The sequence below is a fragment of the Cibotium barometz genome, chromosome 49 (assembly GCF_041138505.1).
Source record: "Cibotium barometz isolate CiBa-2024 chromosome 49, ASM4113850v1, whole genome shotgun sequence".
NCBI lineage: Eukaryota > Viridiplantae > Streptophyta > Polypodiopsida > Cyatheales > Cibotiaceae > Cibotium > Cibotium barometz.
The window spans coordinates 24,391,392-24,413,529 of NC_141094.1; the positions used below are offsets into that span (position 1 = coordinate 24,391,392).

The 22,138-nt window shown below is 46.1% G+C and overlaps 1 protein-coding gene across 4 annotated transcripts in view; it reads left to right on the forward strand.

Moving 5' to 3' along the window:
* Positions 1 to 21,723, forward strand: part of LOC147610415 (ran-binding protein M homolog) — a 93,559-nt gene extending 71,836 nt beyond the window's left edge. For all 4 annotated transcript variants that reach the window (XM_086786642.1, XM_086786645.1, XM_086786643.1 and 1 more), the window contains one exon: positions 21,028 to 21,723. In XM_086786642.1, coding sequence (XP_086642768.1) covers positions 21,028 to 21,306 — 279 coding nt within the window. In that variant the 3' untranslated portion in view covers positions 21,307 to 21,723. The remainder of the gene's footprint in view (positions 1 to 21,027) is intronic.
* The last annotated feature ends 415 nt before the right edge of the window (positions 21,724 to 22,138 follow it).

Sequence of the window (22,138 nt, forward strand, 5' to 3'; positions counted from 1 at the left end):
CTCACAAATCTGTGCGCCTCAGCCGCCTGCGCCGCCGTACGCCGCTTGGGCGTCCAACATTGCCCAGATCTGTGCGTCGCCCTGCCGACGTACGACTTTGAGCGCCTTGTATCGCCGTCGTACGACGCCTATCAGATGTGCACGTGTCAGATCTACGTCAACTTCACCTTCTGCAAGGTTTGTGGGATTTGTAAATTTTTGACTTGAAATTGCACACATTGCCTGTTGAAAGTTGGGGTTTTCACCATTGAGCTTGCAATTGCAACATTGGCATTGATTTCAGCAAATTTGGTGCATAATTGCACTAGAAATTTGGGGATTTTGCAGAAATTGGCACTATATGCAGGCAATTTTGGGTATTACAAGCACATTTGGTCGGCATTGGGGCATTTCCTCCAATTTTTTGGGTATTACACGCACATTTGCTTGGCATTGGGGCATTTGCCCCAATTTTTGGGCATTATAGCATTTGGTACAGGTGACAATTGCTTTAGCAGCTTTATAGGTGCAGATCCGGTTCAGATTTGGTCTAATTGTGGTGGCTACCTAAAAATTAGGGCTTTTCTACATTGAGCCCATTTTTGGAGCATTCGACTAATTTACCTTTGATTTTGCGAGGATTTGCGCACTTGCAACTTTTTACAGGTGTCAGTTGATCGTGTTTTTCACGGCACATGTATACATTTGTGGTTTGTTGCAGTATATGTATGCCATTGTGGACACTTTGACAGATTTGCATCATCGTGCAGTACACTTGCAAATTTGGGACATGCATATGTATTTCTCGTGGTGAAGTACTTCCCTTTCAGTCCATTGATTATCCCGTTATTTATCTCTCGCATTCTTACGGTTTTGTTGGGCATTGCCTACTTGTAGTGACTTGTGACAGATTTTCTGTGTTATCATGGCCAACAGTAATAATGACCTCTTTGGAATGCTATCTCAAGAGTACAAGCTCAATGGGGATAACTACCCTATGTGGGCTTATATGATGCATCATGTTTTGGTTGCCAAGAATGTATGGCTATATGTGGATGGCACTGAGGAGCGTCCTCTTGCACCTGCTCCAGCGGAAGGTGAAGTGATTCCCGCTCACCCTCCTGCAGGTCTACCTCCTACTCAGCAGCAACGTACTTGGGATGGTAGGGATGCTCAGGCCCATGCATTGATTGCTCTCTCGTGCCGTAGGCATATCATTCCACACATTTGTTCCTGCACCACTGCAGAGGGTGCTTGGGATACCTTGGCGGGGTTGTATTCAGGTCGCAATGAGGCTCGTGTAGCTTACCTTTCGGGGCAAGCTTGAGACTGACCGCATGCTTGAAGGTGACTCTATCGATCAGTACCTTACGCATGTGAAAGACCTACGAGAGCATCTCATTAACATTGATGAGGTCTTGACAGATGGCTATCTTGTTCAGACATTTTTGCGTAATATGCCCGACTCTTATCAGACATTTGGCACCACTTTGCGGTTGTTGGCTGGCAATGCACCTAATGCGGTCACTTTTGACAACCTTGTGACTCTCTTGCTCAGTGAAGAGCAATCTTGTTCCAACAGGAACAACATGATGTCTGTTGAGTCAGCAATGGCTGCTCCCTTTCGTGGGAATAGATCTGGTCCTAAACCTAGCCCATCGGATCCTCCCAAGACAGAGAACAAGCTTGAAAAGAAAAAACGCTGTAATTATTGTAGGAAAACAGGGCACACCATAGAGGAATGCAGGAAGCATATTGAGAGTGAAAAAAAGAAATTATACTGTTTTCTCTTGGAGTGGGATTGTTTCTACAGTGTTGACATTGTCACTTTCTCACATGTGATGTTTACTGGGAGTGCCTTTTACACACTTGGCCATTGTTGGCTTGCCCTCATGGTTTTGACATGTCACATGTATATTATTCATTGTGGGATTATGCATCTTTACACTTGCCATACATGCCACTGATCATGGCATCGTTGAGAGTTTACCTGTCACCATTGAGCTATCTAATGGTCCTCTTATCTTCTTGTGTGAGCTTTGGGCTCTGGATGAGCATACTCTGTAGTGGTGCTCCATCGCTAGGACTGGCACGGCGTGATTCGTAGTGCCAGGGACGGGTGGATTGCACACGGTGTATGTTTCTGGATTACCACCGCTAGGACTGGCACGGCGTGATTCGTAGTGCCAGGGACGGGTGGATTGTACACTGTGTGTGTACCTGGAATTGACTTTCCGGTGGGCCTGTTTGTGCCCGGAAATGTCAAGTATTGTGCAAGTACATGAACGGAGATTATCCTTTAACAATGTTGCATTGTGCACTCATGTTTGCCTGCCTTTGAAATGTTTTCGCGTGAACTGGTTTCGTTTGCATGCCTGACATGTGTGTCTAGCTCAGGGGTCGGGGACGCCCTCCCGTGAGCCGTGGAATGCCTTGTCTTCTGACAGGTTTTGTGGCGTGTGAACAGGTGGGAAATCCTTATTTAAATAAGAGTTTTAAGTTATAAGCCTTATAACTTACAGGTTTCATACTTCATTAAAAGTAGGTGGACACTTTATAAGTGTGGGCACCCTCTTTTGGCCTGGGCACCCTTTTATAGCATGTGGGGTGGGGGTTGGCCACCTACCCCACCTACCACACCCAATCTTTTGCATGGGAGGAAGGCGCCTCACTTCCAGCCCTCTCCCTTGCATTTTGGAGGAAGGAAAACACAATTGTTGGCTGGGATTTAGAGAAAACAGGCTGGAGCACTCATTGTTCTCATGAAACTGGTCGTACAGTAGGTACAGCAGGTACAGTACCTTCATTAATTGCTGATTCTGGTCGTACAGCAGGTACAGCAGGTACACCAGCAGGTACAGCAGGTACAGTATCTTCATTAATTGCTGATTCTGGTCGTACAGCAGGTACAGCAGGTACACCAGCAGGTACAGCAGGTACAGCAGGTACAGTACCTTCATTAATTGCTGATTCTGGTCGTACAGCAGGTACAACAGGTACACCAGCAGGTACAGCAGGCACAACAGGTACAGTACCTTCATTAATTGCTGATTCTGGTCGTACAGCAGGTACACCAGCAGGTACAGCAGGTACAGCAGGTACAGTACCTTCATTAATTGCTGATTCTGGTCGTACAGCAGGTACAGCAGGTACAACAGCAGGTACGGTGGCTCCAGAAGATTTTCATCGCGAAGAATGAGGAATTCTCCTGCTCTCCTATGTCTGGACTCCTCTTCCATTCACCGAGTCAACTCCGTGAGGGTGCATCATCGCTAGGACTGGCACGGCGTGATCCGTAGTGCCAGGGACGGGTGGATTGCACGCGAAGTGTGACTCTGGAAGGTGCTATGGACGGGGCAGCCCTTGGTGACTGCAGACTCGGCATCAACAAACATGTTTGGGTTTGATACTTTGTTTTCATTGTGCATTGCTTATTGGAAATCTGGCCTTGGGCCCGTGTACTTGTAACAAATTCTCCCAAGTAATAATATCATTTCCTTGGGGGGGGGCCGGCCGTTCCGGCCTCAGTGTGGTGTCATCTATCTATGCTCAGAGTTGTTAATTACTTTTTGCTATTTTGTCTTGTGCTATTGTCTTTTAAGAGTGTATATTAAAGTGCTAACTGGAGAAGTGAGTCCAGGAAGGGGTGACCCCTGCTTGGGTCTCGTTTCATTACCTATCCTCTCATAGCATTGGTTGATGCCCGCCTCGAGCCCCCACTTTTTCTCCCCATTTTCAGCTTCTCCCATTGTTGAATCTCACATGTGATGTTTACTGGGAGTGCCTTTTACACACTTGGCCAGTGTTGGCTTGCCCTCATGGTTTTGACATGACACATGTATATTATTCATCGTGGTATTATGCATCTTTACACTTGCCATATATGCCACTGATCATCGCATCGCTGAGAGTTTAGCTATCCTCTCATAACATTGGCTGATACCCCCCTCGAGCCCCCACTTTTTCTCCCCATTTTCAGCTTCTCCCATTGCTGAGTTTTTACTTTTATCAGCCCTACCATTGCTGATTTTTCCTCATTGGATCCTCCATTGATGAGTTTCACTCTTGCAGTTTACATTGCATGTCTCACAGGCATGACTTCTGGATCCTGTTGCCTTTACACATGCGTATATCAGCAACCTCTTCTTATGCTTATCACTGGTGCAGTTACAAAGCATTGATGTGGATTACATGCAGTTCAGCTTGGCATTTGGTACTTGCCTTTAGGGGGGTATTATGCGATGCCTCTTGATTTGATGCAGTTGATGTCCACATGATCTTTGCCATGCATTTCTGGTGATGCATTTATGTACTACTGTGCTCTAGCATTAGTGCTATGGCATTGGGGATTCTCCTTTTCCCGGTCATATAGTGCTTGCTTTTTTCCATTGGCATTGCAGTTCACTCTTACTGTGGAGCATAGTGCAGGGCAGCATTCACAGCTTTATCACCCTGTTGCTACCCGTTCACACCATTCACTTGAGGGGGGTTTGTTGGTCATGTCCACTCCCGGCTAGTTCAGGTGTGAACCGAGCTTACTCACGGGCATTTTTTCCTTGTGATTGGACACAGGTTTTTTCCCCGTGAGAACACACTTATGTGTGTTGGGCACTTAGCCCTAGGCCTCTTAGTACTCACTTGTACTTTCATTTCATATCATTATTGAGTACATCTTTTCCTGCACTCTCACGTTTCTCTTTGCTTGAGGTTGTGTGTGTGTGTGTGTGTGTGTGTGTGTGCAGGCTAGCTTCCCTCCTACCCAACAGGGGGCAGCGTGCAAGCAAGAGATATGGCATATCGCACTGTCTCTGGATAGGCTCTGCCAATATGAACAGAGGGAATCCTGGCCACCCGAGCAAGAACCGAAGCGGCGGTGGAGAGGGACTCCATCGCTCTCCCGATAGCACCGCCTATTATTACTGAGACGAGAGGAAGGTATTTCTTCCTAAGGCATGGGAAGTAGTTTGTGACGGGAAAGCGTGAAACGTTAGCCAGAGGGTCAGATGCTGGATCGAGCTGTGCTTCCACCTCATGAAGAAGACGTGGGTCGTACGTAGTGTGACAAGGCTCAGCTGCACGACTCTGTCCGACGCGATTGGTGAGTCAAACTCAAGTTGGTTGTAGCCACGTCCCAAAGGATGAATATCAGTAATCTTTCCAGGCGTGCCAAGGAGGCTAGCTTGTCAATAGATCCGTAAGTTGTCTGCGCGCCAAGGAGGCTACCAACGATCTTACATACCAACGTGGAGTCCTCTATTGATGCGACTGTTGAAGCGAGGAGCTGGAGGTCCATTTTTGAAAAGGAGAGGCAAGGGGTCCATTATGGTTACCTGGGCTAGAATCCAGGGATCTTCGAGGGCTGCGGAGAGGAAGCGCGCCCAGTTTATGAGAGAGTGGGACATTGGTATCTTTCTCACATCCTCTCATTCGAGACCCTATTGGTAGGACAGGGCTCCTGATTGGTTGAGATCTCCACCTTGCTTGGTGTGAAATCTCCATTTTGTAAAATTTTTCATACTTAATAGAAGTGTCCTTTCTGAAAAAAAAAAAAAAAGAGAGGCAAGGTATGGTAGCCTTGGTCGGGGATGACGGAGCGGCTGCCATGGAGTCCTCCTGGGGGTTCAAGATCAGAAGAGGCCAAAACATCCCAAGAGGAAGAGCTGCTTGAGAACTGAAAACTTGCCTTGAGAAAACACTTAGGGTTGGGGGGGGGGGGGGGAAGGGGGGGGGGGGCTTGAAAGGAGATAAAGGATGGGAGGCGGAGCGGCCAGTAGGCGAGGGAGAAGATAAGCAGAGGCGGCAAGGTGGAAAAGGTAAAAAACAGAAAGAGGTGCTCTATCTATGGAGGAGGAGGAGGAGGGTGGGCAGGAGGTGGGAAACAGGGGTGGTGGGATGCGAATGGGGGCAGGAGCACAGGCAAGAGGAATGGGAGGGGGGTAGTGTGCAAGCAAGAGAGGTGGAGAGGGCAGGCAACGTGTGGAAGGGGGTGATGGGGTGGAGAGGGCAAAGGCGGGCGGGGGGGTGGGGGGGGCGGTGGGGCTAACAGCTCTCGCTTGCACTTCAAGATTTAGGGCTTGCTTTTATGAAGGTAGAAAGGTGAGAGTTTGTTTTTAAGTTGGAACAACAATATGCTTACTTCGGGAAGTTTTTGAGTTTAGGTCACATGTTTTGAAGATGGGGGGATGTCACCAGCATGATTCTTTGCTTGAAGATTCATTTGGTACAATTATGAAGATTAAAGGTTGTCCTTAACCATTTGTTTATGCCGTTCATACTCTGCCTTCTTGATGGATGAGAAATGATTTGTGTGGCTGATTTTTTTATTTTGGGGTGTTAAGCATTGCTTGTGAATTTGTAGAATGCTGGGGAGCGTTCGTAGATAGGGATGCGTTTTAAAGTTTTGGTGATTTGTCAATAACGATGCCTTGGGTGCGATGGGGGTTGTCTCTAATTATGAGGGTATTCTCATTTGGTGTGGTTTGGTGCGTCGATCAAGATGCTCATGATCTCTTTGATGCTGCCATGAATGGGCGCTCCAATATGGTATGTGAGGAGGATCAAGGGAAGTTCTAATAGAAGTTCGAGTTAGATCATGTTGCTGCTCTTGGTTCCACGAGTGAGCCCAAAGGTCCTTGTTTAGAGTAGCCTTGTGTCAGCATTTGGCCGCCCAAGTGGACTTCCCCTATTTCGTGCCAAGGTATGGGGGGCCAGGGAGCTGCGTGTTGCCCACCTACGGAAGCATAGTCACCAAAAACCTTTCGGGGTTTTTGAGGTTTTGGGACAATGTTTCGTCTTTCGGCTAAAAACGCAGAGGTTTCATAAATTTTATATATAAATACAATAAAATGGTTTAGAACTTGTCGTCTATAGTCCACTCCCATTGAAACCGGCCTTCAATAAAACTAATGGGTGGTAGACAAAAACTTCACTACACACAAGCGCTTAAAGATAATTTAAATCACTTTAACTTGAACAGAGAGAAAATAGAGAGAGAATGTAGACAAGGGGAGCTAGATTGCTCTTACACAAGGGAAGTGGTGGCCCCAAACCGCTCTGATGCCCCCACAGGTATTTCTTTACTCTTCAGAAAGTTGGTTTACAACTTCACCGGTCTCACTCCAAGTATCCTTGGCTAGGAGCACTCCTGCACACCATAGTGTGGCTGTCACAAGAGCTCTCCCTCATGCCTCACTTATATAGAGCCGGCTTAGGCTTGCTTTAAAGCAAGTTTTGATTTTAAAAAGCACTTTTAAAAAGTAACTTGCTTTTACAAAGCAACCAAAAGGCAACTTTATTGACTTTTTATGTGAAAAGTCATCCTTCTAAAAATCTCTCAAACCACTCTGAATTTGAAGATGCTGTAAGAGACAAAGTTGCTCCTCTCAATGAGATCTTCATTTTGACAATCTTGAAAATTAGGGTTAGGGTTTCCGCCTGTTGTAAAACATGCAATGCGGTGACACCCACCCGTGTGGGTCCCATTGAATCTGCGTCCAAGGGCCGGCCATCCCAGAACTAGAGTTTCGAGGACGTGTCTCAAGCTACCTCCTAGCAGTCCGGGGGGTGTGAATGTGCCAGTGGTGCTTATGGAAGCCCATGATCTGGAGCCTCTTAAGTGAGCCACCACTGAAGTCCTCTGTTGGGGAAAAGGTTAAACGACCATGACATCTGATTGAGAAAATGAGAGCTGATCACCCCGTTTGAGCCCAGAACCACCAAGGGGATGTCGTGAGCGTGAAAGCTCCCAACAATTGAGGGAGGGGTCCAAGAGGGGGGTCTACCAGTTGGGTCGGATGGCTGAGTTGATGGCGAGGACTATCTGCTCTTTGCCTCTGGTCTCCGTGAGGTGTCTATCGCGAGTGTGGTACGGAAGCCACTTGAAGCTAGTCCACTTGCCAAGAGATTGGGCTGGGCCAAAATTGAGGGCGCCCCAGAACGTGTGCCCAAAGGGTTACCGCTAGGCATCTTGAAGAGGCAGTTCCATGTTAGCGGCTAACGGAGTCTCTTCTTGTCCGAGGTGGCGGGGATCTGCTGGAGGGTTGGCTTGGGGTGACCCCAAGCTCTCATAAAACTGGTTGCGAATCTGTTCTCGAAGGTGGTTGTCATGGCCTTGTGAAAATGGAACAGTACAAGTGTGGGCATGGTGATTGCAGAGTCAGAATATTTTATGATTCACATGGGGGGTGCCCGGACAGAGTTTAAGATGTGTGGACATCCCTAGGTGTGAAGGGGGGAACTAGAAACATTAAACTTTAATGTTTATTAAAGTTTGCCCCTAGGCCTTAGTGGCCCTAGGGACTTATTAAAGTTTGGGGCCCTAGGGATTATTTTGGGGAGGAGGGCCACTCCACTTTTGGAGTAGTGCTTCTCTCTCCTCCCTCTCTCTCTAGCTTTTGGGAAAGGAGTCGTGGAGGATTCTTCAAGCGCATGTACACAAGCGTGGAGAAGTGGAAGAGCAAGTCGATTGCAGATTTTGGAGGGCTGTTGCTGTTTTTCTGAGTGTAAATTAGCCGTACAGCACTGTACAGCCAGATCTGTGCAAGTACACTCTCTTTCTCTCTCTCTGGTACAGGCTATGGGTCTTCTTCACTGCTGGACTGGCTGTGGTGTCGCTGTGTTTTCAGATTTGGGCACTCTAGCTCCAATCTGTTTTGTTTTCATATCTAGACTACAATTGGACGGGTGACTGCTAGTCTACCGCACTCTGGTTTCTATCAGGGGCCGGTTTCAAGGTTCCGTCCCCGGGACCAATCATCAACTTTCTGAAGGGGGTGAGCTCGTGGTTGCTTTGAAGAAAGCCATCGCTGAAAATTCAGCAATCATTTTTGATACAGAGGATGAGTACTTCTATCATGAAGAAGAAGAGCAAGAGACTTCTCCTGAGAGAGATGTATCTGAGGATATTTTTGCAGGAGAACAGGCTGCAGATGTTGAGCCTTATGAGGATGTAACACAGCCATAAGATGTGCATGGTAAAGAGGATGATGATGCTCGGTTAAAAGATCGCTTGGCTAGTGTTATGGATGCTTTTATGCAGCTCACACAGAGTGAGAGATTTGTTGAATTTATGAGATCTCACACAGAGCCCCGCACAGGGTCCCAGAGAAAGAGGAAGAAGGTTCGTTCAAAGAATCTTCCTCAGGGTCATAGTGGTGCCATCCCACAGGAACCATCTTTTGGCCAGTTTCCGAACATGCAGCATGCTTATGGTGCAAACTCTCAGAGTTCCTTCTATGGACAGCCACCTATTCCTCAGTAGAATATACATCCAGGTTATTTTGGTGGTGGTTCGGTGTTCCAATCCATGACTGGGGGTTATCCTCAGGGAGGCATGGGTATGTATGGGTCTTTTGGAGCCAATTTTCAGCCTGGCATGCAAGGGAATATGTATGGTGGTATGCAGTCCGATATGCAAGGAAATATGTTTGCAGGCATGCAACCTGGGATGCAAGGCAATATGTTTGGTGGTATGCAGCCAGGTATGCATAATGGAATGTTTGGAAACATGGCTGGAATGTATGGTATGCCTGGTGTGGGAATGGGAAATGTTGACCCAATGATGGGTATGAATGTTGGGGGCAGCAATCTTGCGAAACCACTTCCATATGATAATCTAACGCCTATGGGAAAGGCGAAGGATTACAAGGAAGGGGGAGCTGCAGTGAAGTTTGATACTTTCAGTGGGGCCAAGGATAAATTGAAGGCACTTACCTTTTTACAGCAGTTTGATGCTGCTTTTTCTGGTGGGAATTACACAGAGTCCTCTAAGGTGAGGAAAGCTGCCACTTTACTCAAGGGCAATGCTTTGCAGTGGTGGTCTACTCTTCTTTTGCAGGGCATAGCACCCACCACATGGGTCCAATTCAAACAGGTTTTCTCTTCCGTATGGCTCACATCTACATTTGAGGTGGATGTTATGACCGCATGGCACAAGATGGATGCTTCAAAGTGTGATAGTTTGGAGGATTATAACAAGAAGTTTTGGGAAGCTCTACTCCCAGTGACTTCTTATCGTGCCGTGCCATTATTTGAGCAGGTAGAGAAGTATTGTTGTGGGCTGCCCAAGGAGGTACGAGATTATTGTATCAAGACAAGAGTAACGAACATGTCACAGATGATTGAAAATGCTATGACAGCTAATGCGTTACTCACAGGTGGTTCATCTGGGTTTAAAGGCAGTAAGAAATTGAGCAAGAAAGCTGAAAAATTTGGGCATGCTTCTCGTGATGCTAAAGGGTCTTCAGAGACAAAGTATAAGAAGTTGCCAATGCCCAAGAGGACTTCTGAGGAAAGACAGGCTTTGAGAGATGCTCAAAAGTGTTTTTACTGTACTGAAGAGGGGCATATGTCATTCAATTGTCCCAAAAGAAAGTCCCAAAAGGACCCTGACAATAAAGGAGAGCCTAAGCCAAAGAAACCAAAGCCTTCTGCAGGCTTAGTTCCTGATCTTGTGGGGGAGCAGCTATAGGTGGTGAAGCTACAGAGTTGTGCAGGGCATGGGGCAAAGTGAGAGATCAGAATGCTTTGATCTTCTTTGACACAGGTGCTAGAGCCAACTTCATTTCACTAGATTTGGCTGGCCGATTGGGGATTCGTGCAGAGAAGATGGGGCCGTTACATGAGGCAAATATGGCTTGTCCAGGGTATGCAGAACCCGTTACTCCTATTATTGGGAAGCTTGGACTTCATTTGCAGGGTTATGTGGACAGCGAAGAGTGTTTCATCATGCCTTTGGATGGTTGTGATGTTTTGTTGGGGATGCCATGGTGCCACAGGGTACATGCGGTGGTGGATACTTACAATAGGAAAATTACTCTGACTCATAGAGGGAAAGAGCATGTATTGGATGTAAAACTCAAAGGGAAATCTGTTCCTATTGTATCCGCTTCGGCGATTTCATCAGTAATGAAAAAGCATCTTTCCGCATACTTGATTTATGTAAAGGATGCACAGGATGATGAGTCTAAGTCTAATTTGTCTATGTTAGATAAGGACAAGATTGATTTCTTAAGTGGGTTTCAAGAATGTTTTTCCGAGTCATTGCCAGGAGAATTACCTCCTGAGAGGCCAGAAGATCATGCCATAGATCTAATTCCTGGAAGTACTCCACCGAATAGACCGCCGTACCGTGTTAGTGCAGCCCAACAGGAAGAGATTATGAGTCAGGTGCAGGAGCTTTTGAATAAAGGGTTGATACAGCCTAGCTCATCACTCTTTTGCTCACCTGTGCTCTTAGTGCAGAAGAAGGATGGTTCTTGGCGCATGTGTATAGATTACAGGGCGCTGAACAAGAATACCATCAAGAATCGATTCCCCATACCGATGACATTTTGGACCGCTTACAGGGCTCCACAGTTTTTAGTCGTATTGACTTGAAAAGCGGGTATCATCAGATACGAATTAGACCCGAGGATGTGCATAAGACAGCATTCCGAACCACGTTTGGGTTGTATGAGTTCTTGGTTATGCCCTTTGGTTTAACGAATGCACCTGCCACATTTAACAGAATGATGGACAGGATTTTCAGACCTCATAGAGAGTTTGTGGGCACATTCTTTGATGATATGATTGTGCATTCACGAACTGAGGAAGAGCATAGAAGGCATTTGGCCATTGTGTTTGCAGAACTCAGAAACCATAGGTTGGTGGTTAATGGCAAGAAGAGTGAGTTTTTCTTGCAGGAGATACATTTCTTGGGGCATATTGTGTCTGGTCATGGAGTCCGTATGGATCCAGCCAAGGTAGAAGCAATACTTAATTGGCCAGCTTTGAGGACCGTGCATGATGTACGCAGCTTTCTAGGATTGTGTTCCTATTACAGGCGTTACATACGGCACTTTGCTGAAATTGCTTCGCCTCTTCATGCTTTGACGAAGAAAGCAACTCCGTGTAGATGGGCTGATCGGGAAATTACAGCATTCAAAAAGCTCAAAGAAAAGCTTACTTCGGACCCAGTATTGGTGTTACCGGACCTCCGAAAGGCTTTTGTTGTCCAGTGTGATGCATGTGGAAGCAGCATTGGTGCAGTTCTCATGCAAGAGGGACATGTCATAGCCTATGAGAGTAGAGTTTTGCAAGATGCTGAGAAGCATTTACAGGTGTATGAGAAAGAGATGTTGGCTGTAATTCACGCTCTTTCTACATGGAAACACTACTTGCTTGGGGCTGATTTCACTGTACAGACAGATCATCAGACCTTGCGTTATTTCCTCACGCAGACTAAGCTTTCAGAGAAGCATATGCGTCGGGCAAACTTTTTGTCAATGTTTCACTTCCAGATTGTGCATGTGGAAGGCAAAAAGAATGTAGTGGCAGATGCTTTGTCACGCAAGCCACAAGTCTCTGCAGTTTCACTTGCTTATCATCATGAGCTTGATGAAATGAAAGAGCAGTATGTCCATGATGAGGATTTTGAAAGGTTGTATGATCAGATGTCTGAGGGTCAGTGGCATGAGCACTATACTCTCAGAGATGGGTTTTTATTGATGCATGGCAGACTGTGTGTTACCAGGCCATTGCGACTCAAGGTTATGATTGAAAGTCATGCTCCACCGTATGCAGGTCATAGAGGTATTGACGCCACGGTCAAAGCAGTGGAGACTTTCTTTTATTGGCCAACCTTGAGAAGAGATGTTGATGCTTTTGTGAGGCAATGCATCGTATGTCAGAAGGTAAAGTTTGACCGTCAGAAGACACCAGGGTTATTACAGCCTTTACCTATTCCGGATAGACCTTGGGAGAGCATTGCCATGGATTTTGTATTTGATCTTCCACGGACTCAAACGGGAAATGATGGCATCTGGACTATCATATGCAGGTTCAGTAAGCAGGCTCATTTCATTCCCGTGCGGAAGACAATTAAAGTGGATCATATGGTGAAGTTGTTCATGGCGAACATCTTCAAGTATCATGGCTTGCCTACGTCTATCATCAGTGACCGTGATCCACGGATGACAAGTTTGTTTTGGAGAGGGTTGTTCGACAACATGGGTACAACTCTCAAGTTTTCATCGTCATTTCATCCACAGACAGATGGTCAGTCAGAAGAGGCTAACTCTACAGTGTTGGATCTTCTCAAATGTTATGTGTCAGAGCACAAGCAACAATGGGAAAAGTATCTTCCTTTGGTGGAGTTAGCATATAACAACACTGTACATAGCTCGACAGGCAAGGCGCCTTTCGAGATTGTAGAAGGAGGGAAGAAGGTACCACCCATTTTGCATACAAAGGATAAGATCTTTGAGGCCGATCAGTATGTGGAGAGCTTGGACGAAGCTTATCGGAGAGTTAAGTTGGCCCTCCAGAAAACTCAGCAGAAGCAAAAGAAAGCCGCAGACCGTCACAGACGTGATTTACAGTTTGCATTGGGTGATTGGGTTCTTTTGTGCTTTGAAAAGGCTAGACTCAAGAAGATGAAGGGTAAAGAGCGCTTATTCCCTAAGTTGAGCATGCGATATTATGGGCCTTTTCAGGTTTTGGAAAAGATTGGTGAGGTAACCTATCGTTTGAAGTTACCAGATCACTGGAGGATTCACAATGCTTTTCACGTGAGTCTTCTTAGACCTTTCCGTGGGGATGTGCCTGAGGATGTATCAGATGAGGCTCAGCCGGAAGTTGAGGAACTTGATGAGGTTCTGATTCCAGAGCAGATACTGGCACATAAAGAAAGGAAGGTACGAGGTAAAGTTTCCCGTCGCTATCTTGTGAAGTTCAAGAACTATTCATCGATGGATGCGAAGTGGATGGAGGAAGGTGACTTAACAGATTCACCTCAGGTTTTGCAGCTTTATCTCGATGCCTTTGAGTTAGAGCCGACTCTTATTGTGGCTCATTCAGGTTCAGCAGAGCATGGGTCTGGAGCATTACCTGATGCTCAAGAGGGGGGTAGCACCTCCACTCCCTTGTTACAGACAGGCTCAGATGACATCTAGAGGTCGCTTGGTGCAGTTTTTATCTCACCCGAAGGTACTGAGGCTGACAGTACATCTGTTTATGGGACTTCTATGATATATGTGTACTAGTCACATGAGATTTTTGTGGATATGTATGGTTCACAGTGGTATACAACTTGGACTATTACTATGCCATTGGTTTGCAGTGAATGATGATACATGTGTATGGCTTAGAGAGATTGGGACGCTGATCTTGCCATATTGTATATTTCACTTTGGATATTTTGATGCATCACTAGAATGCAATCGAGGACGCTTGCCATTTTTCAAGAGGGGGGTATGTCATGGCCCTGTGAAAATGGAACAGTACAAGTGTGGGCATGGTGATTGCAGAGTCAGAATATTTTATGATTCACATGGGGGGTGCCCGGACAGAGTTTAAGATGTGTGGACATCCCTAGGTGTGAAGGGGGGAACTAGAAACATTAAACTTTAATGTTTATTAAAGTTTGCCCTTAGGCCTTAGTGGCCCTAGGGACTTATTAAAGTTTGGGGCCCTAGGGATTATTTTGGGGAGGAGGGCCACTCCACTTTTGGAGTAGTGCTTCTCTCTCCTCCCTCTCTCTCTAGCTTTTGGGAAAGGAGTCGTGGAGGATCCTTCAAGCGCATGTACACAAGCGTGGAGAAGTGGAAGAGCAAGTCGACTGCAGATTTTGGAGGGCTGTTGCTGTTTTTCTGAGTGTAAATCAGCCGTACAGCACTGTACGGCCAGATCTGTGCAAGTACACTCTCTTTCTCTCTCTGGTACAGGCTGTGGGTCTTCTTCACTGTTGGACTGGCTGCGCACAGGACCTGTACAGGCTGTACAGACAAGTTTTCAGCAAGTACAGTACTGTACGGCTGCCGTACAGTGTACGGACAGCCAGGTACAGCAAGTACAGTTGCTGCAGGCGGTGCAGACAGTTGCTGGACAGGCCTGGTTACACAGATTCAGGCGACCAGAATCAGGACAGCTGGCTGCTTGTGCAAGTACGACTCTTGGCACGTATCCCGAGATAGTACAGACGGGTACGTGGCTGTTTTTCAGATCTGTACTTTCAAAGACAGCATAGAGGTGAACACAAGGAGGAAGGTACAGGCAAGTACGTGCACATATGTGAAGCAGGGTTGTGGAAACAAGTTCCTGCAAGTATAGATTGGTACCGTTGCTTCCTCCAGTGCTGTTTCACGAGCTGAATTTGGTAAGCTCCGTTTCTGTTCATCTATCTCTCTTTCTACTGCTTGATGTCTGTTGCAGATATGAGTTATCTGGCCCCTTGTGAGAGGAGGGGTATGGCAGATTGACAAGGGTTGAGACAGAGTTTGGACAGCATATGTATGTATGAGCTGAGATGATGTATCATGCACTTGAGTTATGCCAGATGTATGCTCATGGCTGGCCTGCTTAGTGGTCTTGGCTGATCAGAGGGAGGCACAGTGTGTTATTGTGGAACACAGATCTGTGTGCATAGATCCTCTGTGCTAAGAGGGATTGTGGGCCATCAGATTGGACATACAGGTGTAAACTCTTGGCTGATCTTTGTGTTGTACTCAGCCATTCATATTATTTTAATTGAATAAAGAAATACCGCAAGGGGCGCCAAGCTTTGGGGCCAATAGGTGTCGCTGTGTTTTCAGATTTGGGCACTCTAGCTCCAATTTGTTTTGTTTTCATATCTAGACTACAATTGGATGGGTGACTGCTAGTCTACCGCACTCTGGTTTCTATCAGGGGCCGGTTTCAGTGGTACACAAGACTGGGCTTCTATTGTGAACTTGCAAAGTTGATCAGCATTAATCTCTTTTTGCTTAGTGTCAATCTCAATTAATCAAGTTTCCACATAGTTATCATGTTACATTGGTATCAGACCATTTGGTTCCTCCACAGGCGTTTAACCATACCAATGTCCATGTGTTGGCATGTTACATTGGTATTAAAGCATTCAAGTGCATCTAGGTAGGGTAATTACGCATCAGGTTAGCCAACTGTTGGGGCATGCATTTGGTCAACCATCAGTGTTTTTGCATTAGCAAAGTTTGTTATGGTTTGCAAGCAGCCACAAGTCACATAGGTCCTTGGGTTAGGGTTTGCAATATCTGAGTTTACACATATCATTCACGGTTTCATGTAATGTTAGTATGCATGAGTCATATCTAGGTCTATTAGGCAAGTGTCATCCATGGTAGATAAATATTTCATCATATAATGGTACTAGCAACTACCAGCCTTTGAATATACAAGAGTATGTATAAATGACCCTCAATCTTTCTTCAAATAGGCATCTTACATGCTGGTTGTAAGGTGCTCCATGGCCAAGCTCTTGAACTATCCATCCTAGCCATAGAGGCCTCTAGCTCGCCTCAGACTTGGAGGCCAATAACTCCATCCTTGGAGAAGCTCCCCTATAGTAAGACCTGTCGTCCCATACAACCAAGACACCCTATAACTTATGCTCAATGATGTCAGACTAGATGATCATAATAACTTATGCTATGTTTCACTTATAAAGGCCCCCAGGCTTTATAATTAGCTCCAGTGCTCTTATAAAAGCTCTAACCCTATAATTACTTGTAACTATGTCTCCACTTATAAGCCTCTTCCCACATTAGGGATATCTCCCCACTAGGTGCCGCATGTCTGGCCTTGAACCTTGACCCTGAGCTAGTGTGCACCTGCCCTGGACGTAACATACGTCCCCCCTTAACTTTAAAGGACCATTGATGCCCTCAGGAATGAAGCCGGGGAATTGGGATTTGAGATTCCTCAAGGATTCATAGCCTTTGTCTTGGATCTCCCACACCACTTAACCAAGTACTCATCATCACATAACGTCTTGAATGCTTAGTACGTTGATCCAAGACCGCTTCGGGTATTTGGGAAATATACACGATTCACTCATCCTGAACTAATTCCCGAATAGGAATAACGGTTTCGGAATTGCCTAATCGTGCTTTTAGTCGATTGACATGAAAGACATGATGAACCATTATCTCTTGAGGAAGTTCTAGGCGATGCGCAACATCACTAATCTTCCTTTCAATCCTAAATGGACCACAAAACCTAGAAGATAGCTTGTAAGGTTCCCCCGTACGCATGGTACTAGAATCCTTAGGTATCCTCAAGAACACCTAGAGTACCTACGTTGAAGACCGTGTGAGATCTCTTTAGGTTAGTGTAAGTCTGAGCTCAATCTTGAGCCGTCATTATAAGGGTGGATGAGAGGGCGAAGTTGAGGTTTGAGAGACCTAGGGCGTAGAGATGGTGCACGGTAAGCACGCAGTACTTGCAGGTATGAGAGGGTAAGGCTGAATTTATAGGGCAAGTAAGTTAAAAATACAAAGCACTGAATTGTAGGAAGAAGTGGAGAGGAAACACAATATTATTGCTTGCAAACTTTGATTACAAATTGATGGCTGTCAACGCACTTGTATGCTTTGGGAAAGGATTTGATGGTGATCTAGATTCTACACGGACTTTGGACGGATGTCTTGGTTACAAGAGTGCTTAAACACAATGAACTCGATGATGAACAAAGGCTGCCAAACTAGTCTATATATAGTGCCCAGGGTCGGCATGGATGTAGGTCGGCCATGTCGGCCAACCCACAACTTGGTCCAAAATGACCAGCCCACCATATCATTCGAATGGGGCAATATTAGAATATAACAATATTTCATAGGGATTTAGTGCAACTCTCAGAACCATCTGAGATCGTATGGACCCTCAAGCAGGTCCCACAACCCGAGAACAATGTGCCCTTGGTTGGCTTTGTGCTTTTCCAAAAAAGCTAAGGCTTAAAATAAAAGCCCTCCACTTTTAGCACAAGAAAGAGCTAGCCATGCTTTTGTTTTGTTTTTGTTTTTTTAACTCCACCCCTCCCATTTAATCTTCATGCCATTATCACCCTTTCTTTGCTTTTTATAATTGCCCAACCTTTCGGCTCTTTGCCCGTTGCCCTGTACCGGCCTGCTTCTCTGCCTGCTGCCCTGCTGCCCAGCTTGCACAACGAATAGCGCTTTCTTGCACTAATGCAACGATGCGCCTGACCTTCTGTATGTGCCATGCTACCATATGCGCCACCTACCTGGTTGTAGGTGTCGCTGACTGGGTGCTTTTGCCCTGTGTTATCAAGGGGCTAGCCATAGGCGTCACCCACACAGCACAGCTAGGTGTGGCTGGCTTGGGTGCCCCACACAGCCAGGCATGGCTGGCTTTGGCCTGGCAGCCTTGCATAGCCACCATGGTGTCAGTCTGTCAGAATATGCAGCAGAGATGAAGACAAGATCTGAAAACACAAGAGCAAGTGCACTGCAGAAAAACACAGCAATGGAGAGGGAGAGAGAGAGGCGTGTAACTGTGCTATATACACTAGGAAATCCCGAAATACTGAATACAAACTGTGTGGGGGCAAGGGGCCATTTTATATGGCCCCTACAGCTAGTCGGCCTGCACAAAAGACAGGCGACAGCAGCTAGATGTCCACAACCTGCTCAGCCCTCCAGTCGGCCAGCTTCTATCAGTCAGCCAGCACACAGATCAAGTCGGCCAGCTACAGAGGACAACCTGGGGGCAGTAGAATCAGTCGGCCATCATCTGGATGAGCCAACAGCCATAGGACAGCTTCCCACACCTGAAGAAAAATAGGAAAAAAATAGGGAAAAATTTGGAGAGTGGGGAAAAATGAGAAAACACCTAAATCGGGCAGGCACACCCACAACAGAGGCCCGGTGTAAATATACAGACAGGAGATGACTGACAGGAGATGACTGCTAACACTTCCTCTCAGCTCCTGGATGTGGAATCAACCCCAGTGAGTTGGAGTGCCGGTGGAGCATAGCCTGAGGTAGAGACTTCGTGAAGAGGTCCACCACATTGTCCTCCGTGGAGCAATAAAGAAGCAAGATGTCGCCCAGCCAAAATCTTCTCACGAACAAAGTGATATTGTATCTCTATGTGCTTGGTCCGGGCATGGAAGACCTGGGAGCTTGTTTAAGACCATACAAGGCCTTCCTTAACCTGTAAACCATCCCTTTTGATCCTGGAATCACAAAGCCTAGAGGCTGCTCAACATATACCTTCTTCTGCAGGTCACCATTAAGGAACACAGATTTGACATCCATCTGATACACGGGCCACCGCTGAGAAGAAGCAAGGACAAGAACAGTCCGAATCGTGGTCATTCTCGCTGCCGGTGCAAAGGTATCCTCATAGTCGATGCTTGGCCACTGAGCATAATCCTTAGCCATAAGTCTGGCTTTGTGTTTGTCCACCGATCCATCCGACGCATATTTGGTCTTAAAGACCCACTTGACATTAATGACTGACCGTTTCGACGGCCTGATGGCGAACCTGTATTGGCTAGTTCCCTCTTGATGCCATGTTCCGCACGAAATCTCACGAAAGCATTTGAAGAAAATTCACCTCCTTTGTCAGCCCGGAGAGATTTCACCTGCAATCCAGACTCTTTCTCCACCATCACATGCCTCTCCTTGAACCGAGCAAAGGCTTGGGCCTTCTGAGAAAGGAAATAGACCCATGTGAATCTGGAACAATCATCAACCAGCAGCATGAAGTATAGAGAACCTCCCAAGGATGGTGTCTGCATAGGTCCACACAAGTCAGTGTGTACCAACTCCAATGGTTTCGAAGCCCTCCTGGAAGCCTGCTTCGGAAAGGATTCCCTGTGCTGCCTACCACGTATGCAAGAACTGCAACGTCCTTGCTTGCTGCCAACATCTGGCAAGCCAATCACCATCTGGTCCCGGAAAGCTTGCCGCAACGCATCCACATTTAAGTGGCCAAACCGAAAGTGCCACAAGTCACCAACCCAAGAACCTGTTAAAGAGGAGAGTGCGGAGAGTTTGTAGATACCATTCTCCACGCCGCCTTCCCAAACAACCTGGCCAGTCTCGCGGTCCCGTAGAGCAATAGAATGCTCCTCAAACCCCACCCGGAAGCCAGTCTTGCATACCTCATGCACTGACAATAGATGAAAACCAAGTGTTGGGACGTAAAGAACACGTGAGGAATGCTTACCCCCTCTGCCATCGGGAATGATCTCCATCCGGCCCTCACTGTGTATCGGAATTGTGGAATTGTCGCCAATGAAAATGCAACTTGATTGCCGTTTCAGATCCAGAAAGAAGTCACGAGAAGGAGTTAGGTGCTGGAAGCACTACTGTCGAGAATCCATTCCCGAGTATCCTTTGCGGTGAAGCCAACAGTGTGCACGTGTCTTGGACGTAACACTGGTCGTATGCTGGTCAATCAATACTTTTCAGCCCCAAAAATAGTCATAAATGTCATTAAACCTGTTCATACTATGCCCAATATAAGTTCCAACCATTGGTGCATGTCTTGGGCATTTTTAGGTGCTTTTTGGATTCAGATGTTCCAGTCTTCTGATTTTTCCCCAACTGCGTCTAAAAGTCATGTCCATGTGCATCCAGATTAAGGCATGCACGTGACTTGTGGTCTCCTCTGACTAGTGGACACAGTTCTTCAAATCCTGTCTATGGGATATTGTGGGTCTCTGATAAATCCATGGGTGTCTAGATGCAGCCAAGTGTCTGAAGGTCGTGATGACTCCTTGGGTTGGAGGTCTTTCAAGGTGTGCTCGTGGCTATTATCTGACTCTTTTAGTTGGAGTGGTCCAACATAGAGAGAGAGAGAGAGAGAGAGAGAGAGAGAGAGAGAGATTTATCTGCATTCTTCTGGTTGAGTTGCATTGTTGTTAATTCCTCCACTCCATGTGTGTGTGTGTGTGTGTGTGTGTGTGTGTGTGTGGGGACATGCACGTCGGGATTTCGTTGTTGAAGTCCGTTGTCTCGGATAACGGCTCGGCGGAACTTGCTAAGCGCTTTTATTGGCGCGACGTGGATGCCTTTCTGCTGTGGCGGATAACGGCGCAATCTCATTGCGCTGTTTTATTGACTTCGCCACTTTGGCAGGGCGGACATATATATATATATATATATATATATATATATATATATATATATATATGTGTGTGTGTGTGTGTGTGTGTGTGTGTGTGTGTGTGTGTGTACACATATATAGAGAGAGAGAGAGAGAGAGAGAGAGAGAGAGAGATTGATGTTTGCATCTTGGACACAGGACTGTATCGCTCTGTTGGCATACGAGCGTCCTACGGAATCTCCTGTAGGTTATCTTTTGATGTTTGGTCAAAGGGAAGCAGTTGCAGATGCAGTAAACTCAGCTGTGTTGGCAACAGACCCAGCCATGTCATCCTCTAAAACTTTACCTCAGTCAACTTTGGAGAAATTGCTTCGGCAGCTCACAGCTTGTTATACAGAGAAATGGTTACTAAATGGTGGACAGGGGGAAGTGTTTAAACTGCATCGTGCTTTGCGAGGGAAAGATGGGGCGTGGTGACACAGCCCATGACTCTTATCTAGAAGGAATCGTCGGAGCTACAATTTTGTTGCTCTTAAAAGGATAAAAAACCACAATTTTTTGAATGAGCCAGCCTGATGTTTAGAGCCTGATCCTCAAATATGTGGCTAGGGGCCACATAGGCAGGGTTAGAGTTGGTTTTTTAGGGCACTTGAGCTCATTTCAAAAGAACAGAAAATAGATGACTTATAATAATATGAAACATTGAAACAGATTTGCACGTGTTACTTGAAGAGCCGTGTGTATGAAGTATTCTACTCTCTTTCCTTGTGGCATGGGCTATAATCATGGACTTGAAAAACACTTATAGATGTTTCTTGTAAAGGTCATTAGATGTGTAGCATGGCTTATGTATTCATTCGGTATATCAATGTGAAATGTGAGAATGTTGTTGCATGATCGATGCCTGCACTAGAAGCAATAAAGTAGTCCAGTATCACAAGAGACATTCCATTCTAGTGGGGCAAAGATTTCATTCCTCCCACTGTGATTTTGTTCTTGAAGTGATATCACTATGTGCTTATAGTGTTGCAAAATAAGAGCCAATTTTTGTAAAAAGCAATGAAGGATTTGTGGTGTCTGGAATATGTTGAAGATGATGAAGCATAAGAACAAAGAGTGCTGAAGCAACTTATTTCCAGTATCTTCATTATGTCAAGCAAGTATCAGTAAAGCAACCCAAAACCTCACTCACACAGCAAAAACAGTGAGGCAGTCTCAGTGGTTCTCCAATCCATTGGAGAAATTTCATGCTACAAAACACAGCTGTGTGCAAGAAAACCGAAGCATTGCCATTGGCTACTTGCAAAAA